We start from the raw sequence: 19,051 nt of genomic DNA on the forward strand, positions 1-19,051 counted from the left end.
TTTCTTGTCCCCACCCACCCCCGCCCCCGATCAGTCTGAAGAAGGGTTTCGGCCCGAAACGTTGCCTATTTCCTTCGCTCCATAGATGCTGCTGCACCCGCTGAGTTTCTCCAGCTTTTTTTGTGTAACCTACACTTTTGTCCATATTATTTATATACTTTATCGCACCCACCCCAACAGTGATCCCTGCAGATCACCAGCCCAACAGACTCATTCAGAATAATATTTTTCCACCACTACCCTCTGACTAATGTTAAATTCAATCCACTAAGTCTCCACGTTACTTCCTTTTCTCGATCAGCCAACCATGAGGGACAGTTGAAAGCTTTATTGCCATCTATGTATGCAACTCACCGTCGCCTTATCTCATCAATCATCTTTGTTGCTTCATTAAAATAGTCAAGTTTGTGAGCTATTAACTTCCTCGTACAGACCTATCCTGACTATCCCTAACAAGTCTGCTTGTTCAGATGCGTACATTTTGTCCATAAGTATCTTCTCCAGCAATTTCCCTCCCACTGGCATATCATTTCCTAGTTTGCCTCTAATGTATTCCTTTTTAGCCACAGATGAGGTCCTGGAAGACTGGAGCATTGCTAAAATTATTATTAAGGTACCATCTATCTTTTCCCATCCCTCTCTCAACAATCTGGGCTAGATCCCATCGGGCCCGGGGGATTGACCACCTTAATGTTTTCCAAGAATTGGTGCATTGGGAAAGCCACCTGAAACACAAGCCATTGTCCTCGGCTGACCTTCGGGTCCTGACCTTAAATGTCATCTGTCCTTTTCTATGCACTTATATTCCTGAATCTACAGGGCTGGTAGAGGAGGCCCATCAGCTCCTTGAATCGGCCGTGCAAGCACAACAGGAGGCTGTTCAACCCACCCAGTGGAGGAGGAGGAGGAGGCCACCCTCATATGCACACACCTTCATCAGAGACACACGATGAGACTTGAATCCTACATCAACAAATCATTTTATTTCCAATCACTGCAGGCCTGCCGTTGGTCTGCAAACTCCGGCTGTGGGGGATGGTCTGCGGGAGGGAGGAGGTTAGTAGGTGGATGGGTGGGTGGGGTGGGGGTATACCGAGAGCAGAGGGAGGGGCTCCAAATTATGTCAGGAACCAGAGAGTACATGTGGGTGTGGCGGGGAAGGTGAAGGGAGTAGCAGAGGAGCTGCCATGGTAGGCAGGAGGTGGTACAGGGGGTGAGGGGAGGGCAGAGATCAGCAATATGCCTCCGTTGTTCCTCCAGGGGAGGGATGGTGACAGGAGGCGAGTTAGGGATGGGAAATGGGAAGACAGTTTTGGGAGGTGGATGAGTGGGAAAAGGGGAATGGGTTTGGGGAGGAGTAATGAAGGGAATATGGTGGAGAAGGGAATGGTAGTAGGAGGGGAGTAGTTTCAGGAGGGTGTGAGGAAGAGGCGAGTGGATGGTTGGGGTGGGAGAGTGAGTTTGGGGAGGGGTGGTGGAGAGAGTGTGGGGTGGATGGTGAGGGGAGGGGGAAGCGAATGGGTAGTTTAGTGAGGGGAGTGTGCTGGGAAGGGTACTAAAGGGTTTGGAGTAGATGGTGAGGGGAAGTAGGGACGGGGAGATTGAGGGATAAGGAAAGGGCATTGTGTAGTTTGGTGGGGAGGGGGACCAACGGTGTAAGTTGGGTGAAGGTCGCTCAGTAATACGTCTCGCGTTCCACCCAACCTGCAGAAAAGTTTGGAGAGGAGAAAGTCAGTGCCCGAAATTCATACCTCAGTGTACGACAGCGCACAGGCTGACCTCATCCCATCCCATCTATGTCAGTGGCAGAATGTCTATGGGAGGGGATGGAGCAATTCTGGTGCTGCCCCTCGTCGATCTTTGCCCCTCCGTCCCGTGTCCCCCCCCCCACCCCCATTAGGGTACGATGCTTCTAGCAACTGGCAGCAGAGAGGGGCAGCTGGCTGTCACGTCTCCATCGCCACCTCGCCATCTCGGTCCACATCCCAGCCTCCTGCTCCTGACCCCCATGCACCCATCCCTGCCACCCTCCCACGCCAGGCACGTCACAGGGGAAGGTTCCGGAAGCAACCGCGACTCACCGCCAGGGTGTCGGCGTAGGATGAACTTCCTGACCTCATCGTAGATGAAGATGAGGAGACTGTAGGGGAAGGCACAGAACCACCAGGGGAGTCTGGAGAGAGAAAGAGTGAGAGGTTGAGAGAGAGAGAGGAAGACGAGAGGAGGGTGGAGGAGGAAAGAGGAGAGTGCAGAAGGGAGAGAGGGAGTGAAGAGTGGGAGAGTGTAAGAGAGAGCAGAGGGAGAAATGGAAAGGAGAGCATGGTGGGAAAACAAAGTTGAGAGGATAAAAAGCAGAGGGAGAAAGAAGTGGAGAGATAGTAATGGAAGGGAAAAGAGAGCACAGAGGGAGGGAGGAGATGGCAGAGCAGAGGAATAAAGGGAGTGGAGAGTGGACAGAAGGAGGAAGCGGGTAGAGCATGTTGGGATAGGAGTGCGGAGGAAGGAAGGGAATGACGAGGGAATGGAGGAAAAGAGGGATAGAGAGGGAGGAGAGAGGAAACGCCGAGGGAGGGGGAGAGAAGAGCAGAGGAAAGGAGGGGGAAATAGAGGGAGCAAGATTGAGTGCAGAGAGATGGAGAGGAGTGTGTGGACAGTGGGATGTGCATGAGTAGGTGAGAGGAGAAATAGGGAGAGGGATAGGAATGGGGGTGGGGGGGGGATAAAAATGTGGGAGAAAGGGAGTAAGCAGTAGTGAGGAAGGAGAAAGCTGGAATGTGGGTGGCAAGGGTTGTGGAGAGGAAGAGTGCTATGAGAGAAATATAGTGTAGAAATACAGTGAGGTGGGAGGGGGGGAGAACAGGATGTTGGAAAGGAGGGAGAGAGTGAAGAAGGTTGAGAATGGGGAATTATAGAGGGGTGGGATTAAAGGGGAGGGAGAGATGCCCCTCTCACCCAACACATCTCTCTGTGAATCCCCCTCTGACCCTGACACCTCTTTATCTCTGTAACCTATTTTGATCCCCAACACCCCTTCACATCTCAATAAACCCCTCGATCTCCTATACCCCTCAGTGATTTCCTCCAGCCCTAACCTATTTCCATGACCCCGCCAGCCCCTACACCCCTCCCTATCTCTAAAACCCCCTCCATCCTTTACACCGCTCCTTATCTCTGTAACCCAGTCTAGCCCCTGCACGCCTCAGTATTTCCAGAACTCCTTCCATCCTCTGTGCCCCTCCTTAGCACTGACCTTGATCCTCTCCACTCTCCCTATCTCTGCTGCGTTGGAATGGAGACGAGGACTTACTTCAGGGGGTACATCCGAAGGGCAACATCCATTCCTGGACAGTAGGACAGGAATGCGGCGAGAGCAGTCTCCTCGAAGAGGCCGAAGATCAGGATCTTATTTCTGGACAGAGAGACAGCGAGATGAAATACAGCAGCTGGAGAAATACTCGTTCTATTGCTGTAACTCTCAGCAACTGCCTCAGCCCCACTCCCTCACCTCACCCACTCCCTCAGTGCCTCAACCCCATTTTCTTTCCTCATCCCCTCCTTAAAAACCCTTAGTTCTACTCACCCCGAACTCTTAATCACCTCAGCCCCTGCCCCCTCTCTCAGCCCCTCCCCCTGAGTTTTACCTCCTCAACCTCTGCTTCTATTATCATCTTCTTTCTTGCACTCCTCCCTCAACCCCTCCCCCTCTCCCTGCCTCCCACGCCCCGTCACTCCCTTCAGCCTCTCCCCGTTTCCCAACCCACGTCCTCCCCTTCCATCTACTTTCTCTCCCCTTCCACTGCCTGAGACCCATTCCCTCTCCCACTGTCCATCCCACTCTGCTGTCCTATTTCCCTCTTTCCCACTCCCTCAGCACCAGCCATCCCCCCTCCCATCTTGTGTAGGGCCCTTGGTCAGGCCCCAAAATTCACCCACTTCATGCCCTGCTGGAAGATAGAGTTCCTCCTGGTCTTGCAGATGACGACATCGGCCCATTGCACCACCACGATGCTGGTGAAGAAAGCTGTGTGGCAGGTGAACTCCACGATCTTGCGCTGCTCGTAGGTCTGTGGGGAGCGAGGCGAAGGTGAGGCTGGTCAGTGGCACTAGCAGGATCCCGTAATTCTGGCCGTGCAACCTCCCCCCTCCCCTACCCCCTCCCTCCTCGGCGAATGGAGCCTCACCCACTCCTGTCCGTAACTGTCCTCAAGGTCGTTCCGGGACCGGTCGTCCCAGTCGAGCCTCAGATTGATGAGGTGCGAGGGCAGGAAGCCGTTCTCTGCCAGGATTACAAAGTAGGTGAAGAATCCTCCTAGCGCCTGGATCATCCCTGCAAGGGCAAGGTGGGGTGCCGCAGTTGGGGCAAGATAGGAGGAGGGGGGGAGAGAGGAGTTTGTCAGAATTGTCCAGAGTTACTGACACCCTATTTCCCATCCATCTCTTCCCCCCCTCGGGCCCTTTTCCCTTTTTCCTATATTCCCTCCACCCCCATGCCTTCCCTCCCTCCTTCTCCTTCCCTTCATCCCTGTCCCATCCATTACTCCCTCCCTCCACTCAATTCCTTCTCTCCATCCATCTTAATTCCCTCTTCCATTCTTCCCCATTCCTTTTCTTCCCACCCCTCCATTCATCTCCCTTCCTCCATCCCACACTGTTATTCCCTCCCTCTATCCCCATTCCTTCCTTCCCTCCCTCCCTCCACCTCATTCCTTCCATCCATCTTAATTCCCTCTTCCATTCGTCCCCATTTCTCTCTTCCCCTCCCTTCTTATCCATTCCTTAACTCCCCCTCTCTCTATTCATCTCCCTTCCTCTCTCCCTCCCCATCACTTCCCTTCCTCCCTTCCTGCTGACCCTTCCCCATCCCTTCCCTCCTGCTCCATTTCCATCCTTCCTTCCTCCCCCACTTCTTTCTCCCCTTACCCTCCCATCCCAACCATCCCACCCATCCCTCTGCCCTCTGTGCCTCTCCCATTACTCCCTCACTCACCGATCTGTCCGTATGCCATGCTGATGAGTTTCTCATTGACCAGTTTGTCAGTTTTGGGGTTTCGAGGTTGTCTTTTCATGATGTCGCTCTCTGCTGCCTCGTAGGCCAGTGAGATTGCAGGGACCTTGCCAAAGGATAAGTAAAGATTCAATGATGGAATTGCTTCATGCAACTCCTCTGCAACCCCTCCTCCAATCCCATGCCCCATGCCTCATTCTCTCCAAACCATCCACTCCACTCTCATCCACTCCATTCAAACACTTTTTCTTCCACATTCCCCTGCTTTTAACTCACTTTTACCAGCTCTCTGCCTTTTCACCTTCCCCTCTCTGCCATCCCCCACCCCACTCCAAGATCCTCCTGACATCATCACCCCTCCCCCCTCCCCAACTCCCTCGGCTCTCACCATGTCGGTACCAAGGTCTATGCAGAGGATGGTGACGGTGCCCAGAGGGAGGGGGATGTTGGCCACGATGAACAGCAGGAAGGGAGTGATCTCCGGGATGTTACTGGTCAGTGTGTAGGCGATCGACTTCTTCAGGTTGTCGAAGATCAGTCGGCCTGTGGAAGACAAACAACTTCAGTTCCTGATCCTGTGCCTCATATAATTTCCCCCTGCTCCTCCTCCCTTCACCTTCACCTCCTCCCCTCCCACTAACTCCGTACCACTTCTCCTCTCCTCCCCTTCCATCGTGTCACCTCCCTCCACATTGCCTCCCCAACTGGCTCCTCCCTCCCTCCTCCTCTCCGACCTTTCCATATCTCGGCACTGTCCTCACTCCTGTTCTGACCTCTCTCCCAGCCTCACCCCTCTTCCATTTTCACCTACCACTCCACCATCTCCACTCCCCTCATAGAAACGTTGAAAATAGGTGCAGGAGTAGGCCATTCAGCCCTTCAAGCCAGCACTGCCATTCAATGTGATCACAGCTGATCATCCACAATCAGTACCCCGTTCCTGCCTTCTCCCCATATCCCTTGATTCCTCTAGCCCTAAGAGCTCTATCTAACTCACTTTTGAATGCATCCAGTGAATCGGCCTCCACTGCCACAATTCCACAATTTCACAACTCTCTGGGTGAAAAAGTTTTTCCTTATCTCAGTTCTAAATGGCCTACTTATTCTCAAACTGTGCCCCTAATACTGGACTCCCCCATGTTTCCTGCATCTAGTTTCTCCAATCCCTTAATAATTTTAAGTACTAGATCCTCTGTCCCCTAGTACTTCTGGGAGATTGTTTGTGTCTTCGTTAGTGAAGACAGAACTAACTTACCTGTTCAACTCGTCTGCCATTTCCTTGTTCCCCATAATAAATTCACATGTTTCAAGGGACCCCACATTTGTCTTAACTAATCTTTTCCTCTTCACATACCTAAAGAAGCTTTTTCTATTCTTCTTTATATTCTTGGCCGGCTTACCTTTGTACTTCATCTTTTCTCCCCTCATTGCCTATTTAGTTACCTTCTGTTGTTCTTTAGAAGTTTCCCAATCTTCTGGCTTCCCGCTCATCTTGCTATGTTATACGTCTTTTCTTTTAATTTTATACCGTCATTTGCTTCCCTTGTTAGCCAGTCGCCTATTACTCCCCTTAGAATCCTTCTTCCTCCTTGGGATGAAATGGTCCTGCATCTTCTGGATTATTCCCAGAAATTCCTTCCATTGCTGTTCCACTGTCATCCCTGCTTGGGCCCCTTTCCAGTCAACTTTGACCAGCTCCTCCCTCATGCCTCCACAGTCTCCTTTGTTCAACTGCAATACTGGCACTTCTGATTTTAACTTCTCCCTCTCAAATTGCAGATTAAAACATATCATATTATGGCCACTACCTCCTAATGGCTCCTTTACCTTGAGTTCTCTTATCAAATCCGGTTTATTATACAACACTAAATCCAGAATTGCCTTCTCCCTGGTAGGCTCCAGTTCAAGCTGCTCAAAGAATTCATCTCGGAGGCACTCTGCCAATTCCCTTTCTTGGGGTCCAGTATCAACCTGATTTTCCCAGTCTACCTGCATATTGAAATATCCCATAAACACCGTAGCATTACCTTTGTTATATGCTGCCAATTTTAACTCCTGATGCAACTTGCACCCTATATCCTGGCTACTGTTTGGGGGGCTGTAGATAACTGCCATTAAGGTATTTTACACTTACAATTTCTCAGTTCTATCCACAATGACTACATCTTCTGATTCTATGTCACCCCTCGCAAAGGACTCCATTTCATTCCTTACCAACAGATCTACCCCACCTCCTCTGCCCACCTGTCTGTCTTTTCGATAGGACGTATAACCCTGAATGTTCAGTTCCCAACTCTGATCATCTTGCAGCCATGTCTCTGTAATTCCCACAACATCATGCCTACCAATCTCTAACTGAGCCTCAAGCTCATCCACTTTATTTCTTATACTTTGCGCATTCATTTATAACACTTTTAATTCAGTATTCACCTCCCCTCTCACACCGAAGGGCTCCTATTTCACTACTCCACCCTCGTGTCTCCCCCCCCCCCCCCCCCTCCTCACCCTCTCACCCTCACCCCCCTCTCCTTACCCTCCTCCACACCCGTCACAATTGAAGCAAAGTTGTCGTCAAGTAGGATCATATCTGCCGCCTGCTTGGAGACGTCGGAGCCAGAGATCCCCATGGCAACACCGATGTCGGCCTTCTTCAGGGCGGGGGAGTCGTTGACCCCATCGCCTGTCACGGCCACGATGGCCCCCTGCGGGAGGGAGGGAGGTCAGGAAACGGACGGAGGGGAGCTTAGAGGTCGTGCCCCTGCGGGAGGAGGTAACCCCCCCAATCATCAATCACCCATTTGCATTTTCCATATTAACCATGTTTTATTGCCTCCACATTCCCATCAAACCCCCCCAGATTTCACACATCATCATCCTGGACGTTGGCAGGGAAACTCAGGGTGAGGGGCCTGAGTTTGGGCAAATTCAGGAGGGAAAGGTGGAATGGACAAATATTTTCAAGTGGCGAGGAGTGGAAGGATGTTGGCACTCAATCCGGGGGTCCCTCTAAGTGATGTTTCCTCTGGCTGAGGTGCCTGCAACCAGAGTCAGTCATTTAGGACAGAAATGAGGAGAAATCTCTTAACCCATGAGGGCTGTGGAGGACATTCAAGGTTAGGATCAGTGGCTTCAGGACCATTATGGAATGGAGGGATCTGTGGTTAGTGAGATAAAAGAGCAGTGATATGCTCTTTGAATACAAGAGCAGGCTTGAGGGACCAAATGGCCTTCAATTACTTTATCTCTTATTTATCCTCTGAGCTTAATCCTCCTCTGTGGGTACATCTGTGGGAGACCAGAGCAGAGAACAATGCATCTAGTGTGGTCTAATGGTGCACGGTGCTCCCATTGTGGTCTAACCCAGGGATATGGAGAATAAAACTGTGTACGGTGCTCTCTGAGTGGCTTAACCTAGGAACATGGAGACTGGAAGTGGGAGATAGAATGCAATGCTGGGATTCGAAGGCTGAGGGGATGGTGTCAGGGAGCAGCCCACCTGTCTCTGGCAGCCCTCCACGATGATGAGCTTCTGTTGTGGTGATGTGCGAGCGAAGACAATCTCAGTGTGGTTGCACAGGATTTGGTCCAGCTGGTCATCTCCCATCTCCTTCAGGTCGGAGCCGTGAATCACACAGGCTTTGGCGTCCCTGGAGGTAGTGGAACGGAGGCGGAGTGAGGGCTGTGGAGGACTCGTCGAACTGCACCGGACAATCAATTATACTGCCCCCCCCCCCCCCCCCCGTGAGGCAGAGCTCCACCAGCGTCTGGTTCCATCAACCCATGCCTTGGGAGTGTGTGAAGACAGTACAGCAGGAGCTTCCCTCTATTTGTAACACGTGACCCAGTAATGTGTGATGGGAAGGTGTAGAGGGAGCCTCCCTCTGTATGTAACACGTGTCCTGTCGTATGTGAGGGAGCTTCCCTCTGTACATAACACATGTCCTGTAGTGTGAGAGGAGGCTTCACTGCATGTAATATGTGGCCTGGTCGTGTGTGATGGGACGGTGTAGAGGGAGCTTCACTCTGTATCTAACTCTGGACCTGGATCTCAGTGGTCAAGAGGTCTTGTGGGACATTGAGTAAGTCATGTTACAGCTATCTAAAACTTTGGCTGGGCCGCATTTGGAATATCGTGCGCAGTTCTGGTTATCCCATTACAGAAAGCATGTGGATGCTTTGGAAAGAGTGCAGAAGTGGTTTCCCAGAATGCTGCCTGGATTAAAAGGAATTAGCCATGTTGGGCAAGTTGGATTGATTTCACCAGAGCTTCAGAGGCTGAGGGGACACATGATAGAAGGTTATAAAATTATGAGGCGTACATAAGATAGACAGTCAGAACTAATCTCTCAAGGTGAAAATGTCAAATACTAGGAGGCATAGTTTTAATGTTTAAGAAGGAATTGCAGATGCTGGAAAATCGAAGGTAGACAAAACTGCTGGAGAAACTCAGCGGGTGGGGCGAAGGAAATAGGCAACGTTTCGGGTCGAGACCCTTCTACAGACAGGCATAGTTTTAAGGTCAGAGGGTGTAAGATTAAAAGAGATATGCAGGGCAAGTTTATTTTACACAAAAAGCGATAGGTGCCAGGAACTCGTTGCCAGGGGTGGTGGTAGAGACAGATACGATAGTGGCATTTAGGAGGCTTTAGATGGGCACATGGATTTGCAGGAATGGAAGAATGTGGAGCATGTGCAGGCAAAGGAGATTAATTTAATTTGGCATCATGTCCGTGGGCTGAAGAGCCTGTTCCTGTGCTGTGTTGTTCCATGTTCTACGGAACGCTTGCCCTGGAAGTGTGTGATAGGATGTTGTGGAAGAGGCTTCACTCGTCCGTACCTGGGATTAACTTGGCTGACAGGAATGTTGAGTCTCTGAGCAATGTCTTCCATCGTCTCGTTGCCCTCAGAGATGATGCCAACGCCCTTAGCGATAGCCTTGGCAGTGATGGGATGGTCTCCAGTGACCATGATGACCTGTGGGGAGAAGCAGCAGATGAGAGGTGGGTGTGCTTGCCCAGGGTGTGGGCACAGACAGTTGGAGGGGCCTGGAGTCTCACCTTGATGCCCGCGCTCCGGCACTTGCCCACGGCATCAGGGACGGCGGCTCGGGGAGGGTCGATCATCGACATGAGGCCGACAAAGCACAGGTTGTCCGTCGGGAAGTTCAGCTCCTCGGCATCGAATGGAAAACCGATGGGAAACTGGTCGATTGGGAGGCTAAGGTGACAGAAACCTGAGGGGAGGATACGGTCAAATTATGAGTAGAAAGGAAGAGTGAAGGGAGGAGGAAGGATAGAGGAGGAAGGATAGAGGAGGGGGTGGGAAGGCAGAGGGGTGAGGAAGGGGATTGGAAGGGGTGAAAGAAGAGAATGGGAATGGAAGAGATGATGGGTGAGGGGAGAGGAGAGGGGTAGGATGCATGGGAAAAGAGGAAGAGAGGGAGAAGGGAAGGGAGGAATGGAGGAGGTTGAAGAGAACAGGGAGGAGAGGATGGGGGTGAGGAGGTAGAGGTGGAGGAAAGGGAGGGGGAGTGGGGGAAGGAGAGGAGGAGAGAAAGATGTGGAGAGAGGAGGGGAGGAGAGTAGATGGAAGGGGAGGGGAGAGGGGTTTGACAAGGAGAGGTGAGGAGAGAGATTAAACAGGCACCAGAGGATCCCAGCATTTCCTCTGCTGAGAAACACAGCCGGGTGAGAGTAATTGTACAGTAATATATCGCGAGGGTCCCATCACACCTCCCTGACACACACACAGAGCAGGATCCCAATATTCCCAAAGCTCCAACCCCGCATGCACTGCCAGATCACAAACTTCACCGAAACCTTCTCAACGATACACACATCAAGATCCCGGTCACACAACCACAGCAACACCCCACACATTCTCTGACCACTTGGCATGCACAGCAAGATCCCAGACACAACCCCCTCCACCGTCGTGACCCAGTGCAGTGCAGAGGAAGATCCCTCTCCGTCCCTCCCCCTCTACCCTCGCCTCCCACCTGCCCACTGATGACTTGGTTACAAGATCGCATCCTGGCTGGCGGGGTGGGGGGGGGGAGTACTCACCCAGGACCCGCTCCCCGAGACCCCCCAGCTCAAGGTAGGCGTTCTGGAAAGCCTCGCGCAGTTCCGTGTCCAGGGCCACCTCCTGCCCGTGCAGCAAGATGGTGGAGCAGCGATCCAGGATCCGCTCAGGAGCGCCCTTCATCACCAGCAGGTGGGAGGGACCCGGAGACCCCTCCTCTGCCTCCATCGTGTGGATGGACAACTGGGGGGTGAGGGGAGAGAGGAGGGTGGTAAGAGGGGGTTACACACCTGACTTCACTCCGGCAGAAAACCCTCCCCCTCCATCCAACATTCAGCCACCACCACCCTCCCCCTCCCTCTATGCACTCCCTCCCTCCACCCAACCATCCCTCCACTAGCGACCCCCTCACTATACCCATACCACACCCACATGCTCGCCTCCCTCAGCCCATCCTCCACTTCTCCCCCACCATTCTCTCACTCCTCCTTTAATGGAAGTCCCCCCTTCCCCCTCACCCAACCACCTCTCCACCTTCTACCCCCTCCACCTTCTACCCTCCGTCTCCCCCACCCACACTCTCCCCTACCTCCACCTCACCCCCTCGCTCCACCCACCGCTTTCCTCCACCCGCATCCACATTTCCACGAACCACTTCTCATTCCACCCACATCCTCCCCTTCTTCACAGTCATTCTATTCCCACCCAACCATCGCCTCCACCACCCACTCCCTTCCGCCACGTACACCCTTCTCTTCGTCCACTTCTCCTCACCCCTCTCACCGACCCCTTCTCTCCATCCAACCCTCCCCTGCATCCCCACCCAGCCTCTCCCACCGTCCCACCAACTTTCCACTCCCTCTCATTCCTACCGCCTCCATCTAACCACTCCACTCCTACCCATTTCCTCAGCTCACCTCCCACCCACTTTCTCTCCTCATCTTCTACCAAGATTTAGAGGGACATGGGCCAAACACAGGTAAATGGCATTAGCACAGATGGGGCATCTTGGTCAGCATGGATGAGTTGGGCCAAAAGTCTGTTTCAATGCTGTATGACTCTGTGACCTATCCTATCTCTGTAACCCTCTACTGCTCCCACAGTGCCCCTTCTCTGTAGCGTCCTCCAACAACCGCACCCATGTCTACCTCTGTCAACAGTTGCCCCACCCCTCCCCGCCTCTTCTGCATCCCATCCTCCCTGGAATCTCCCCTTTGCTCCACCATTGGTAGGTGTCCCAGCTCCATGGATCAGCCCCTCCCTCAACCTCGCTGCATCTCGCTCCCCTCCAGACTCTTGCAACGAGTGAGGTTTGGATGGGACGAGCTCGTTGCGAACAAGGCTGGGACCGCTTTCATAGGAACACAGAAAATAGGTGCGGGAATAGGCCATTTGGCCCTTCGAATCAGCACCACTATTCAATGTGATCATGGCTGATCATCCAAAATCAGTACCCCGTTCCTGTTTTTCCCCATATCCCGTAATTCCTTTAGCCCTAAGAGCTAAATCTTTCTTGAAAAGAGGTTTCTTGAAACCCCTACCCACCCCGGCACACCCCTTGCCCAGTTACCATTTTTGCTGTGGAAGGTTGGGTCCCTCATCAAGTAACAAGGTCACATCCCCAACCTCTGCCATGTATCCTCTGAAACGGGGAACACCAGTGGGGACGCGGGGCGGCCTGGGTCTTGGGGGAAGGAAGCCCAACTACCAGGCGAGGCTTCCCGCTGGGCTGGAGGGGGGAATAGGACTGTGGCATCTGGCCGGAGAGCCATACCTGGTACTTGTTGGTGGAGTTGAAGGGGATTTCCGTCACCTTGGGGCTCTTCCGCCGCATTTCGCGGACGGAGCCACACGACAGCTCGATGCACTTCAACAGCGCCGACTCGGACGCGTCGCCAGAGGTCTCACGCTGGAGGGAAGAGGAGCAGAAGTTGGTTACAGGCTTGTCTCTGGGCCAGGGGCCGATCAGCCCCTCTAGTCTCACTCTGCACCAGCATAGCCGATCCAAATGTTGGCCACAATTCCGCTCCCCAGCTCTCTCCCCATTCCCATAAAATTTAAATCTCCCTCACAGTGGGGATTGATTACACAGCTCCCTGGCGCAGAGAATTCCAGAGATCCCGCCCTGTCCAAAGCAGGCGCTAACGTTTGTGTGAAAAAATGTACTGCTCAGATCTCTTCAAAATTACTCCTCTAACGTTAATTCTGCACTGTCTTGTTCTGGTCTCCCACACACTGGGGAAAGACTGACTTTATTTATGGCCATCAGAATTTTATAAACTTCTGTAAGGTCACTCCAGGTCTCATACGTTCCAGTGAAAATAAACCAATCGACACTCTCCTTAAACCTACAACCCTCTGTGAATCTCCTCTGCCCTCTCACAATTGCTACCACATCCTTCCTATATTGCGGTGACCAGAACTATTCACAATACTCCAAGTACATCTGACCAATGTTTTGAATAGTTGCAACATGGTGTCCCAGCTCTTACTCTAAGGGCATTGGTCTACGAATGCAAGCAGGCCGAATACTTACACTTTCTATCTTCCTGTGTTCCCATTTTCAGCTCATTATTAACTTGTACACCAATGTCTCTCTGCATTAGCACTCTTGAGGTCCCTGCCATTTACTGTATATGACCTGTTGGTATCTGTGATCCAAAAATGCATTGCCTCATACTTGTTCAGGTTAAATTCCAACTCCCATCACCTCATCCAGATTTCCAACTGATCTATATCCTGCTCTATGCTTAGGAAATGTTCTTTGAGGTCGACAACTCAACCATTTATTTTTGCGGTGTCAGTAAGCTTACTAATCCGTCTACTTTCACTCTGATCCAAGTCATTTATACATATTATAAACAGCAATGGTCCCTCTGAACATAACTAGTTGCAGACTTTGAGTCAGAAAAACCTATACACCAGACCAAGCCAATTTTGGATTCAGTTTGCCACCGCACTTTGGATCATAACCTTCTGGACCAGATGATTATGCTAGACCTTGTCAACATTTTGTACTGTCTCAATATTTGAATTATAATTTGCTTTTGGATGGACATAGCACGCCTTGAAGAAATGAGACTCCGACTAATAGATAAATATGACCAATTCTTAAAGAGTTGGTCTCCTTTCATCGACTTTTTGGAATCATGTGATGCAGCGGTGCCGTAAGGATTGCTGATTTCAGTTCATGACGCGGATAGAGCTACATCTCCGAATACAGATTTGAAAAATTCTCTTTTAAGGGGCCTTCTCTTCTATTTCTACTTTCCTCTTTCTCTCTTCCTTTTTTTATTTTTTATATACACACTTCACGTTTTTCTACTCTCTACCATCTATTTCTCCACTTTTTCCCCTTTCTATTGCTTTCTTTTTCTTGTTCTGCTTACTTCTTTCTTATAACATAAAACTAGAGGTTGTACATAGAATGGATTACGGTATTACATAGTTGGCACCTAAAGTTAGGTGCCACTGTACTGTTTTGTGATGTATTAACTTCTAATAAAATAAACAAAAAAAAAACAAAAAACAAAAAAAATAATTTGCTTTTGGTATTTCCTTCCCTTGTGGATCAATTCACATTTCCTGCATCATATTCCCTTAACCAGCTTTATGCCTTCTCACTCAACTTGAGATGCTTTATTTCCTGATCACAACCATCAGCTCCTGCACTGAGGCGGCGGCGGGGGTCCTGAGCAGAAGGAGAGGAGCACGGTCTAATAGACAATAGGTGCAGTAGTAGGCCTTTCGGCCCTTCGAGCCAGCACCGCCATTCAATGTGATCGTGGCTGATCATCCCCAATCAGTACCCCGTTCCTGCCTTCTCCCCATATCCCCTGACTCCGCTATCTCTAAGGTGAGAGGGAAAAGCAGATGAAGAGAGACAGAGAGTGCACAAGAGGAAAAGGAGGTCTGAGGAAGAATAAAGGTCGAAGGAAGGAAAGGGTAGGAGGAGAGAGAAAGAGAGAGAGAGGGGTAGGATAATGGGGAAAGGAAGGAATGGAGGGAAAAGAGGAAAGTGGAAGGGAGGGAGGGGAATAGCAGGGAAGGGAAGGTGGAAATAGGGAAAGGAAAGTGAAAGGAAGGGAAGGGAAGAGGCAGATGGGTGAAGGTGGAGAGGAGGGAGGGAGGTGCAAAGTGAAGGGAGGGCCACAGGTGGGGAGGAAGTGGGAGGAGGGAGAGATGGGCATGATAAGTGGTCAGAAGGAAAGGAGACAGGAAGAAGTGGGAGCAAGATGAAAGGAGGAGACCAGAGAGGGAAGAATGGAGGGCATGGAGTGGGAAGGCGAGGGAGAGGGTGGTGAATGTAGGGAGGGAAGGAGAGAAAGAGAGAGGGAGGGGGAAGTGAGAGGCAGCGTCCCCTAACTTCAGCTCACCTTGGAGATGGAGACATTCTCCTGGCCCGGCCTGAAGACGGCCCGGTTGCAGAGAGCCGAAATGCGTGAGAGTCCGGCCCATGTGGGCGAAGTCTTGTCGAAGGCCGAACCTGTGGATGGGATCAGAGACAAGTGAGTTACATAGGGTTCACAAGCTTCCCTGGTGTGCTGATACACAGAAAGATCACACTACACTACCAGAGGGTGGGCATGCAATTCTAGAGCGCACCTCCAATAATACATAAGCCCCTACAACCCTTCCTAACTCTGTAACTCCTCCTGCCCCTACTCCCCTCCCTATCTCTGTCACCCCCTCCGGACATTACACCTGTCCCTATCTCTGCAATCTGACACACCTCCCTGTCTCTGAAACCATCTCCAGCCCCTGCACTCCTCCTTATCCCTGTCAGAGCTTCTGGCTCCCAACACCTCTCCCTATCTGTCTCCCCCTCCAGCCCTTGCACCCCTCTCCATCCCTGTAACTTTCACTGAATCCAACCCATTCCTGCATCTGTAATGCCCTCTGACCCGCACACCAGTCCCTATCTCTGTAATGCACTCCGACCCCCACACCCATCTCTGTAATACCCTCTGACCCCCACATTGTCCCTATCTCTGTAATACTCTCTGAACCCCACACCCATGCCTTTCTCTGCCAAAATCAGACTGTGCAGGGTGCTCCCAGCAGGGTGCCCCAGTTACAGATGTGACTCCTGGCCATACCGCTCTGGTCCTCCGTTGTGTCTGCCTCGTGCACTTGGTTGTCGAACCACATGTGCGCCACAGTCATCCGGTTTTGGGTGAGAGTCCCCGTCTTGTCGGAGCAGATGGTCGAGGTCGATCCCAGTGTCTCCACTGCTTCTAAATTCTTCACCAAGCAGTTCTTGCGAGCCATTCTCTTAGCAGTGAGAGTGAGGCAGACCTGGGGCAGAGAGAGAGAGAGAGGGAGTTAGAGAGAGTGGAGAGGGAGAGTGGGTGAGAGAGAGGGGTGTGTGGAGGGAGGGGGAGAGAGTGTGGGGGAGGCAGGAGGAGAGAAAGAGAGTAGGAAGAGTGCGAACTGAGAAAGTGGGAGGGAGAGAAAGAGGCAGAGAAAATGTGGGAGGAAGAGAAAGATGTGAGGAAGGTAGAGAAAGAAGGGGAGCAAAAGAGAGATGGGTGAACAAGAGAGAGGAGAGAACGGCGAGAGAGAGAGAGATGGAGAGGGAGCAAGAGATGGAGAGGGAGAAAGATAGGTTAGAGAGATGAGAGGAGGGAGAATGGTGAAAGAGGTATGGGTGGGAACGAGGGAGGGGGAGGGAGAAGAGGGAGGGAGAGATGGAGGGGGAAGCAGTGAGATGAAGAGCGAGGGTGGGAGGGAGAGAGAGTGGGAAGGAGGGAGAGGAAGAGAGAGAAACCTTGACAGTGCACTGTGGCGCAACTGCTGTCTCACGGTGCCAGAGATCCAGGTTTGGTCCTGACCTCAGGTGCTGGCTCTGTGGAGTTTCCACATTCTCTCTGTGGCCATATGGGTTTCCTCGGGGTGCTCCAGTTTACTCCCACATCCCAAAGGTGGAAGGGTTTGTAGGTTATCTGGCCTCTGTAAATTGCACCTGACGCGTTGGGAGTGAATGTGAAAGTGGGATAACATGATGAACGGTCGGCATTGACTCATTGGCTGTAAGGCCTATTCCCATGTGTAATTCTCAATCAATTAGTTAATTAGTGATGGTGAGGGAAAGAGAGTGTGAGAGTGGGAATGAGATGGGAGAGATGCAGAAAGGAAGTGAGGGGGAGAGAGTGGCATGGGAGGAAGGGAGAGAGAAAAAGAGGGAGAGAATGGGAAAGAAAGAGGGAGAGCAGGAGTGATGTGAAGAATGAGAGTGGGAGACGAAGGAAAGGCGAGAGAGTAATATGTGGAGGGGGAGGAGGAGAGAGACGGGGCTAGTACGATATCACTAACGAGCCTTCACTACACCCCTTCCTCAAGGAAACCACTGATGGCCTTGTCCTTATTAAAGCCTCCAATGGCCTGCTTCCGCTCCCAATCGGCTGACCTGCACCCCTCATCTTTGACCTCTGACCCCCAACTCACAGTAACAGTGGCCAGCAGACCCTCGGGAACATTGGCCACAATGATGCCAATGAGGAAGATGACGGCCTCCAGCCAGGTGTAGCCGAGGATGAGGGAGAGCACGAAGAAGGAGACGCCCAGGAAGACGGCCACGCCCGTGATGATGTGGATGAAGTGCTCGATCTCCATGGAGATAGGCGTCTGGCCCACCTCGAGCCCCGAGGCCAGAGTTGCGATGCGGCCCATCACCGTTCGGTCTCCAGTGAAGATCACCACACCTCGGGCAGTTCCTGGACAGGGGCAGAGATCAGAAATCAGATAGAGACCATCAAGAGAACCCCACACTGGGCTATCTCATCCCAAGTAACCTCAACACCGACCCGTCACAAACAGACATGGTTTAGGCAGAGTAAATGTCCCTCTACATTGTATCATCACACACTCCCAGGGCACTACGTCCGTGCCCGCGTGTCCCTGGAGAGGGAACACGCGATGTCCACGGGGACTCTGGAGGCCTTCCGTGAATGCTGGTCACCGCAGGAGGTCGAATGTACTGTTGATAAAATTGTTAATATTTTAATTTGATAACTTTGTTTGTAAACTGCCAATATAGGCAGTCTTTGGTCGTGTTACTACTCTGTATTTTTGTTTGTTTTGAATAATTGCATTTTGTGTTATAAAAAAAAAAAAGGGCATAGGTCAGACACAGAGTGAAGCTCCATCTACAATGTCCCATCACACACTCGCAGAGCACAGATTAGACACAGAATGCAGCTCCTACTACACAGCCCTGTCACAAATTCCCACAACAAAGTTAACACGGGTCTCTTGGTAAATCACCTTCCACACAGTTGGTACTGAAGAAAGCGATATTCCTCGTCTCCAGCGGATTTTCATTGGTGAACTCTGGGGATCGGGTCTGAGGTTCAGACTCTCCGGTGAGTGATGAGTTATCAACCTGGCAAAAGTGATCAGAGAGATGCCTTACTATCATTAGTGCTTGTATGAACAACTTTGCTGTGAGTGTGTTAATATTAAATGCTGTAGCTCCCTCTGCACTGGCCTGTCACACAGCTCAGGGCATGAGTTCTGTGGGTTAAAGCAAGGTCAAAGGATTTTTTAAGTAGAAAGAGATTAGATAGTACTGGGTTACAGGGGACTGCAGATGCTAGAATCCGGAACAACAATGTGGTGGTGGTTCTCCGTGGGGGGGAAAGCCGCTCTTCATCTTGATGAATGCTGGATGTGTTTGTATGCAATCCATAGACAACGTGCTGCTAAAACAATTAAGGTGGGAAATATATGTTGGCCTTCACAATGTGAGAATTTGAGTGGAGAAGTAAAGAATTATACAAGGCCTTAGTGAGCCCGCAGATGGACTTCTGTGGACACATGGGCTCCTCTAACCAGAGATGGATGGACCAACATTATGGGCAGCGAAGATTCACCAGAATAAGGATGCACATAGAAGGGGAATCAGCAGGGCAAATCGAGGACATGACATAGCTCTGGCAGAAAGGAAAAGTAAAATCCAAAGAGATTCTACAAGTATATTAAGAGCCAAAGGATAACTAGGGAGAAAAGCTCCCCAGTAAT

The 19,051-nt window shown here is 51.3% G+C and overlaps 1 protein-coding gene across 1 annotated transcript in view; it reads right to left on the reverse strand.

Annotated features, from left to right (window-relative positions):
* Nucleotides 1-964: 964 nt before the first annotated feature.
* Nucleotides 965-19,051, reverse strand: part of LOC129708748 (sodium/potassium-transporting ATPase subunit alpha-2) — a 28,124-nt gene continuing 10,037 nt past the window's right edge. The window contains exons 7-23 of the mRNA XM_055654712.1: nucleotides 18,296-18,413; nucleotides 17,477-17,745; nucleotides 16,129-16,327; nucleotides 15,406-15,515; nucleotides 12,804-12,938; nucleotides 11,071-11,272; nucleotides 10,063-10,238; nucleotides 9,843-9,979; nucleotides 8,502-8,652; nucleotides 7,539-7,707; nucleotides 5,394-5,548; nucleotides 4,988-5,111; nucleotides 4,182-4,327; nucleotides 3,934-4,064; nucleotides 3,308-3,409; nucleotides 2,082-2,173; nucleotides 965-1,704 (exon numbers count right to left, since the gene is read on the reverse strand). Coding sequence (XP_055510687.1) covers nucleotides 1,676-1,704; nucleotides 2,082-2,173; nucleotides 3,308-3,409; nucleotides 3,934-4,064; nucleotides 4,182-4,327; nucleotides 4,988-5,111; nucleotides 5,394-5,548; nucleotides 7,539-7,707; nucleotides 8,502-8,652; nucleotides 9,843-9,979; nucleotides 10,063-10,238; nucleotides 11,071-11,272; nucleotides 12,804-12,938; nucleotides 15,406-15,515; nucleotides 16,129-16,327; nucleotides 17,477-17,745; nucleotides 18,296-18,413 — 2,445 coding nt within the window. The 3' untranslated portion in view covers nucleotides 965-1,675. The remainder of the gene's footprint in view (nucleotides 1,705-2,081; nucleotides 2,174-3,307; nucleotides 3,410-3,933; nucleotides 4,065-4,181; nucleotides 4,328-4,987; nucleotides 5,112-5,393; nucleotides 5,549-7,538; nucleotides 7,708-8,501; nucleotides 8,653-9,842; nucleotides 9,980-10,062; nucleotides 10,239-11,070; nucleotides 11,273-12,803; nucleotides 12,939-15,405; nucleotides 15,516-16,128; nucleotides 16,328-17,476; nucleotides 17,746-18,295; nucleotides 18,414-19,051) is intronic.

The sequence above is a fragment of the Leucoraja erinacea genome, chromosome 24 (genome assembly GCF_028641065.1).
Source record: "Leucoraja erinacea ecotype New England chromosome 24, Leri_hhj_1, whole genome shotgun sequence".
In the NCBI taxonomy this organism is placed as follows: domain Eukaryota; kingdom Metazoa; phylum Chordata; class Chondrichthyes; order Rajiformes; family Rajidae; genus Leucoraja; species Leucoraja erinaceus.